The 8,330-nt window shown below is 48.8% G+C and overlaps 1 protein-coding gene across 1 annotated transcript in view; it reads left to right on the top strand.

The window, feature by feature from the left end:
* The first annotated feature begins 823 nt into the window (after positions 1-823).
* The window catches only part of GNA11 (G protein subunit alpha 11), an 84,450-nt gene continuing 76,943 nt past the window's right edge, over positions 824-8,330 (top strand). The window contains exon 1 of the mRNA XM_074204903.1: positions 824-1,038. Within this exon, the coding sequence (XP_074061004.1) occupies positions 903-1,038 (136 nt within the window). The 5' untranslated portion in view covers positions 824-902. The remainder of the gene's footprint in view (positions 1,039-8,330) is intronic.

The following is an 8,330-nucleotide window of genomic DNA, read 5'->3' as shown; positions in this document are numbered from 1 at the left end:
GGCTCTGCGGGCTCCTCCGCCCCGCCCCTGCGCGGCCCCGCCGCGGCTCCGGGAGCGGCCCCGGGCCGGCGGCGGAGCGGGAGGAAGTGGCCGCGGCCCGTTCCCGCTCGCGGGGCTGGCACGGCCCTCCCGCCCGGCCTGGCCTGGCACGGCCCTCCCACCCCTCCCGCCCGGCCTGGCCCGGCCCTCCCGCCCGGCCTGCCCCCGGCCCTCCCGCCCGGCCTGGCACGGCCCCCTCCCCCCAGGCCGCGAAGGCGGCAGCGGGCGGGTCCTCCACGTTCCCACAATCCCGAGCGGCCACGCCCCGGAGCTCCGGCCTGCGCGCTGCCCCTTCCCCTCCCGGCCCGGGCGCAGCCCCAGCCGCCCGCAGCCCGCGGCCCCGGCGGCGCCCTGCCGCCGCCCCTCCCCCTCCCGCCCCGCGCGGCCGCGGGCACCGCCGCGGCGCCCCGCCCCGCCCCAGCCGTCGCCTCCCGCCGAAGGCCCGCCCCCGCCCGGCCGCTGGGGGCCGCCGCCGGCTTCCTATTGGCCGGCGCGCCTGCCCGTTCGCGACGAGGTTGTTTTCAGCGCCGCGGGGTTAGGCTGTCCGGCCCTGCTCCTCGGCGGCGGCGGCGGCGGCAGCGGCGGCGGCCCGCGGAGGGGGGAGGAGGACGGTGGCCGCGGAGGGCACGGCGCCCGGGGTGGGGGGAGGGAGGGGGCCTGTGCTGGCCTGAGGCGGCGGCGGCGGCGGCCGCGGGGTCCCCCCTCCCGGGCTCGGGCTGAGGCGGCGGCGGCGGCGGCGGCGGCGGCGGCGGCGGCGGCGGGGCCCGGCCAGGCCAGGCCCCGGCTCAGGCCCAGGCCCCGGGCCCGGGCCCGCGAGGGGGGGCGCCGCCGGCAGCGGGGGCGGCCCCGCGGGCCTCGGGACGATGACTCTGGAGTCCATGATGGCGTGTTGCCTCAGCGACGAGGTGAAGGAATCCAAGCGGATCAACGCGGAGATCGAGAAGCAGCTGCGGCGGGACAAGCGGGACGCCCGGCGGGAGCTCAAGCTGCTGCTGCTCGGTGAGCCGCGCGGCCCCTCCGGCCCCAGGGCCCCGGCCGCGGAGCCGGCCCCGGGGAAGCGCCGCCCGCGCGCCCCGAGGGTCCGGCGGGAGTCCGAGGGTCGCGGCGGGTCTCGCCCCCCCCCCCGGGCCCCAGCCCCCTCCCGCGCCCCGCGTCATCCGGGGCCCTGGAGAGCAGCCCCCCCTCCCCGGCACACCTGTTGCAGGTACCCGGCTTTGCCACCTGCCTGACTTGTCAGTGGAGATGAGGGCGAGGGGAAGGACTGAGCCCCCAGCCCCGGCCCAGACGCGAGGCCGCAGAGGAGGCTCCTCGTGGGCCGGCGGCCCCGCTGGGGGGTCTCTGGTCCGCCGCGGACGGAGCTCGGGAGGGCCGGGGTCGGAGCGTGTCCGGGGACGCCCCAGTCCTGGGTAGGCCCGAAACCAAAGCCCGCCCGGGCTGAAGGGACCCTTGGAGGCCGCCCTGGAAGGGCCTCGGGGCTCCGGGGTGCACCCCCTCGCGTGGTCCCTCCCGGGTCCCTCCCCTGTCCCTGGTGCTAGAAGGGAGCCCGGCCGGGCGATGGGCCAGTGCCTGCGGCCCCCTCCGGGCTCGGGGGGTGCCCCTGGCGGCGTGCTGGGCACGGGCTTGGGGGCTTCTCCCGAAGTGGGCCGGCCGCCTCGGGCAGCCCACCCCTCCGGGGGCTAGCCGGCCGCGCTTGTCGGGAAAAGCTCGAGTTGGTAGCCAGACTGCGTCGTTACTCACTGAGAAGAGGGAGTTTCTGAGCCTTGGGAAAGACACCTGGAGCTGCTGCTCACAGAGTAACGCCGGCTGTCCTTCCAAAGTGAGGTTCCCAGGAGACGGAGGAAGTGTGGGTGATGTGGTTTTGTTGGAACTTACTGCTGTCTCTCGCATGTGCTTTTGGCTTAACCTGGTGGTCCGATTCGGCCATTGATTTCTGCAGCCCTGGTGGGTGGCTAATGATGGGTCCACATTTGAATTGAAGAAGAGCCTCATAGAAAAAAGCTAGAGGGCTTTGGTAAGTAGAGTTGATCATGGCATCTTGAAGGATCTCTTGGAGTTGAGCGTAGCCAGCAGTGCCATTACCTGGTAGTGGGGGGGGCCCAACGGTTCAATTTTCTTTGGATTTTTATCTTCTCCCAGCCCAACAGGAAGACGGGTAATGGGGCCCATTAAAAAACAACAACAAACTAATGGCAGCATCTTAGGAATTGGGTTTCAGTCCTGATAGCCCGATATTATTGCTACCTTAATTGCTCCCTCATTTCCAGCAGTTTAGTTCCTTCATTTCCTCTCCTGAACCGAGTGGTGGATCAGGATGTCAGAGATGCTGCTTTTTTTTTCTCTCCAGGTGGTTGCATTAGTGGTTAATGGAACTTGTTTCACTATGCATTTTCAAGTCTCTATTCTTGAGAGGAAAAAGATTATAGAAATGCATTAGGTTAGTTATAGAATTGATGGTAGCCTGTTTTGAGATCAAAATGGAATAGATTCTTACAACTTAGTTTTCCCCCCTTCCCTTAGAGGCAGCTAAGCTGGGGAAAAGGAATGAACAACACATCATTGGTTTTAGGATCAGAAGAATCCTTAATATTCATGTGTGACTTAGGGAAAGTTGCTTAGCTTTATTGGGACACACTTTCCTCTTCTGAAATGGCCTACTGATAACTGTCAATGTTTTAGATAGTTCTTGGTATGTGTACTGGGCACTGGACATTTTATAAAGCCCAGGAAATAGGTGATCTTATTATCATCTGAATTTTACAGTTGAGGAAACTGAGGCAGACAGATTTAACTCATTTGCCTAAGATCATGCAACAACATAGTTTCTGAGGCTGGATTTGATGTCCAGTCTTTCTGACTCTCGACCCATTGCTCTAGCACATTGTGCCACCACCTTCATCACAGTGTGGTCTAGATGACCAAATGAGATGATATATGTTAAGTGCCTTATGTTGGGTCACGATTGGGTCTGTGATTTTGTGGGTGTAGGGAATTCTCAGGTGAGAACACTTCCTTGATCATTGAAAATTAGACTTGAGTGTTGCTTGGGGTTGTCCTAGAGCCAGTCTGGATCAAAAGCAAGACTTGAACTAAACTTAGTTCTCCACTGTACCAGGATACCTGGATAGAAATGAACTTTCATTTTTTCCTCTCTTTATGGTTCAAGGGTCCATATGTAGAAAACTTGCTTTATAGCTTACAGAGTATTGTTTTCATCAACACTGAGAAAGGTAATACAAATTCAGTTCTGTCATTTTTCAATTGTGTCAGTCTTTATGACCCCATTCAACATTTTCTTGGCAAAGCCCCTGGAATGGTTTGACACTTCCTTTTCCAGCTCATTTTACAGATGAGGAAATTGAGGCAAACAGAGTTACGTGACTTGGCCAGGGTCACCCAGCTGGTTAGTGCTTGCAATTGGATTTGAACTCAAGAAGAGTTTCCTGACTCCAGTGCCATCCCTCTATCTAGCTGTCCTGGTAATGTAAACATTGTCTCTATTTTTTTAAATGAGATATTTGAGGCTCATAGCTAGGGACTCATAGGGGTAGTCATGGTCAGAACTGGGACTTGAATCCAGGATTCTGAGTCTCTGTACTCCTTACCCTGTTGCCTGAAATGGTCTATTAAAGATTAAAACCGTTCATTGGAATCATTACTGATTCACTGTTTTATAACTTGATTATATTTTTATGTAACTGATCATTATGAGCTTAGCATTGGCATTCAATAGGTAAGGAATGCTGTTTCTAGGTTTCTACTAGTCTCAAGGAATGCTAGTTTCATTAAATTAAGTATTCTAATTAGTCTTCTTTTAGTTCCTTGTACTACTTTCCCTGGTTCCTCCTGAATACTAAAAAACATGGAATCTAGCTTGGGGTGTGGTTGGCCTAATAGGAAGGATATATATCAGAGGAATTTTTGGAGCCAGTAGTTTGCAGCCTTCTACCAAAGAGGCCATACTCTTCTTTTTCTTCCTCCTTTCAGTGTTTTTCCAAAGTAGTTCTCTTTTGTTAGTGTAGTCATAGTAAATGTTACAGAAATATCTATAAGCTGCTTTCTGACTATCTTCAGTTATGGGCAAATCATTCTTTCCTTGCTCACTTTCCCCTTTGGTAGTTGGAATGGGACCCTTAAAATGATTAGCCAAATACTCCAAAAACGCTGTGTTTTGTTTTCTTGAATTCATTCTAGGGCTCATAGGCTAATTAAGCTGGAATGATACCTTTTTTCCTCTTGTCATTTCAAATATAGTTCTGACCCTTAGAGTCTGAAACTCATAGCCCAAGCTATTGATATTTACCAATATCAATAATAGCAGGGCATTTAAGAATGTTGTGTTGGGTTTTCATTCAAAACAGTCCAGTGACCCAGCCCCAAAGTGAATTTTGGTGAATTATTCAAGCACTTTGGAACTCTGGGTCTGTTCTTTGCGTTTTTTTTTTTTTTTTTTTTTTTGTTCTGGGGTGGTTTTTGTGGTGAGCACGTGAGGAAGTATGTGCCACTAGATATTTAACCACAGAGGGTTTCATTTTCTGATTTTTGTGGTGTAGCTGTTCCTCTAAGAGACTAGGATCATCAGTAGCATTGAAAAGACTTTCAATTACTTTTAATTACCCTTTCTAGTTCTGGGAATTTGGAGGAGTGCTCAGTGAAATCAGCATTCCCTTGGTAGTGGTGCCTTCATTGTGCTTTTTTGATATCTTCTAGGTTTTGAATTAAATTTCAAATTCAATTACATATGCATAAAAATCAGGGAGGGGTGACTATTGGGTTGACAGAAATTCCTTTCAATTCATACAGAAAGTTCATTTCAATCAGGTATTTATTAAACCCCTACTGTATTCCGAGCACTACACTAAGCTGCTGAGGATCCAAAGCTTGGGGATGTTGGATGTAGAAGAAACTTGTCTGTTGTCAAGCAGTTTATATTCTGTTTGGGGCCAGGAAAAGCAGAGAGAAAATTAAATAGAAAATATATTTAAAGTGATTTTTTTTTGGGGGGGGGGAGAGTACTAGCCACTGAGTTGAATCATGATAGACTTCCCATAGAAGATGGGTACTTAACCTGACCTTTGAAAGAAGCTGAGACTCCTAAGAGGTGATGTTGAACAAGGAATAGATTTCAGAAATGGAGGTGAGCACATGCAAAGGTTCACAAAAGGAAGAGCAAGCAAGCCAGTTTGACTGGAATATAGAATATTAAACCTAGAAAGGCCAACCAGAAAAATTTGAGTTTAGAGGCAAGAAGAGATATTGAAGTTTCTTAAGCAGAGGGCAGGATGAGCACCTGAGAACTACCTTGCATATCTTCTCTTATTCAATCCCTGTGTATGGATTGGACATGATGACCACTGAGCTTCCCTTCCAACTCTCAAATTCTGTGATTCTCTAGTGACATATTGGTCTTGTGCTTTAGGGAATATCATTGAGAATGGATCGGAGAGGGGGAATATTTGACTTGGAGAAATCAATGAGGAGGCTGTTAGATTCTTTAGGTGGGAACTGATGAGGACTTGAAGTAGACAAGTAGCTTTGTGAATAGAGAGAGAGAAAGGGATGGATGGATGGATGAAGTTGTATGTATTATGAAAGTAGACTTGACAACTGACATGCTTTGAGAATTGAGGGGAGGAGGAGGGAAGAGTACAGATTTGAAAACCTGGATGCAGTACCTTCAACAGAAATTCTAAATTGCTAGCCTTCACATCAGTACCTTTCCTGAATATGTTGGCAAACATTCACATTTTGTTTATAAGCGTTCACTGAAGTGTTCCTTTTCCTGATTTGTGTTTTGTTTTCTTTTTTTCCTTCAGTCTTTTTAGTATCTAGTCTCTTTAGGCATTGGTAATGACCAATCTCCATAGCAAAGTCGTTAGTTTGCCTTAATACATTTGATTAACCTCTCTCCTCGAGCCATAGTTCCTAAATGTGGTTGAATGTGAACCCCATCCAAATTTCATTAATTCCCAAATAATCTTTTTTTTTTTAATTTTTGCAAAGCCATGGGGTTAAGTGACCTGCCCAAGATCACACAGCTAAATAAATATTAAGAGTCTGAGGCCAGATTTAAACTCAGGTCCTCTTGACTCCAGGGCTGGTGCTCTGTCTAGTTCCCAAATATTTATGGAGCATCTTTGGTGTACTGAAAGTGCTTTGCATGAGGAGTTGAAACCTGGATTTTAGTTAAGTCATCAGGTATTTATTTATTTAGTATCTATAATTAGCCAGGTGCTATGCTCATTCAGGTTATACAAAGAAAGGGAACAGTAGAGTTCATGGTTGACCTCTGAGAGCTCACAATTGAAAGGGAAAAGATACTATGCAAGCATCAATTTACAGACAAGATTTATGCAAGGTAAATTGGAGGTGGGGGTAGCTAGGTGGTGCAGTGGATAGAGCGTTGGCCCTGGAGTCAGGAGGACCTGAGTTCAAATCTGACCTCAGACATGGAATAATTACCTAGACCTAGTTGTGTGACCTTGGGCAAGTCACTTAACTCCATTGCTTTATAAAAAAAACTGAGGGGGAAATGAAGGTAAATTGGAGGTAATCTCAGAGGAAAGGTACTGACATTAAGAGGGACTGGGCAAGGCATAAGATGGGATTTTTGTCAGAGACTTGGAAGTTGCCCCAGAAGTAGAGGGAAAGAGATGAAGAGGGAGAATATTCCAGGTGTGGGGAACAGCCAGGGAAAATACCTGGAGTTTGGAAATGGAGGATCTTGTTGTGAGGAAGAGCCAGGAGTCACTGGTTCATAGGACACAAAGAAGAGTGAGGTGGGAGTGGACAGGTGAGAATGGCTGTAAGAGTTGAGCCAGGTAATAGAAGGCACTAGGGTTTATTTGACTTGTAGATGATTTGATCAGACAAAATCAGGGGATTTGTTTCTGGAAGATCACTTGAGCAGTGACTTGGAGGGGAGGACTTGAGGCATTAGTCCTTTTTCTGCTGCTTATTAGCCATATGTCTCTAGGCAAATCATATAATCTCCCCTCCCCTAACTTCAGTTTCTTCACTTGTAAAGTGGAGCTTATGACCCCTGTCTATAAATGATTATTTAATGAGATAATATGTATAAGCATTTTATAAATGAATACAAAGGGTTATTATTGCTAAATGCAATGCACACACTGTGTCAGCATAATGAATTTTCATTATAAATAGTAGTTTGGGGAGCTGTTGACAGTACTTTTGACTCAGACTATTGGAAATGAAAGGGACCTCAGAAGGGAGAAGTTACTATTTGCGTGTGAAGCAAATTTCAAAGGCCAGGATAACTCCTTCACTTGATTGGCAATTGATAATAGTAATAGTTAGGATTTATATAGTTAAAATTAGCATTTATTAAGTTCCTACTGTGTGCCAGCTAGTATGCTTTGTATCTAAAGGTGAAAGATAATCCCTGCTCTCAAGGAGCTTTTAGTCTATTGGGAGAGACAACATGCTAACAAGTGTGTACAACCAAGCTATAAAATATGATGGAAATAATCAACTAGAATTGAGGGGAATTGGGAAAGACTTCCCATAGAAGGTAGGATTTTACTTGAGATTTGAAAGAATTCAGGGAAGCCAGTTGGTGGAGATGAGGAGAGAGCATTTTGGGAGCCGCTGGAGTGTGAGGTAATTGACTTGAAAGGGAAATTTCTTGAGCTTTAGGAAGATCACTTTGGCAGCAGTACTTATGAAACTCCAGCTATGTGCTAAACTCTTTATTTTTTAGTTAATTTTATTTTAGTTTTAGCTTTTGCAAGGTATTGAATGGGGTTAAGTGGCTTGCCCAAGGCCACCCAGCTAGGTAATTAAGTGTCTGAGGCTGGATTTGAACTCAGGTCCTCCTGACTCCAGGGCTCTATCTACTGTTCCACCTAGCCACTCCATAATAGTGTCTCTTTTGATAGGAGATAAGTGCTGTTATTCTCTCCTTTGTATAATTGGAGAACCTAAGGCAGAGGCTAAATGACTTGCCCCAGGGTCATACAATAGCTGCTTAGTATCTGAGGCAGGATTCAATTCAGGCCTTACTGACTCCAGGCCTGTTACTGCAGTCACTTTGCTTGCTAAAAGAAGTCTCTGAGTAGAGGAATGATTGTATTGGCGGAGAGAATGGGGTCAGTCCTTTCCATAGTTGAACTGTGAGACAAGAAGGGGTGTGTGTGTGTGTGTGTGTGTGTTTAAAGCGCTTAAATATATATATATCAATTCACTGTCATTTGAGGAAGAGAGTTTCCACCAGCAGTGTCTGGATTGGATTAGTGTATAAGATCTGAGCTGAGCTTTTAAGAGATGAATTG

The sequence above is a fragment of the Macrotis lagotis genome, chromosome X (assembly GCF_037893015.1).
Source record: "Macrotis lagotis isolate mMagLag1 chromosome X, bilby.v1.9.chrom.fasta, whole genome shotgun sequence".
Classification (NCBI taxonomy): Eukaryota; Metazoa; Chordata; class Mammalia; order Peramelemorphia; family Peramelidae; genus Macrotis; species Macrotis lagotis.
The sequence above is the reverse complement of the archived record's forward strand: the minus strand, read 5'-3'. Positions and strand labels throughout refer to the sequence as shown.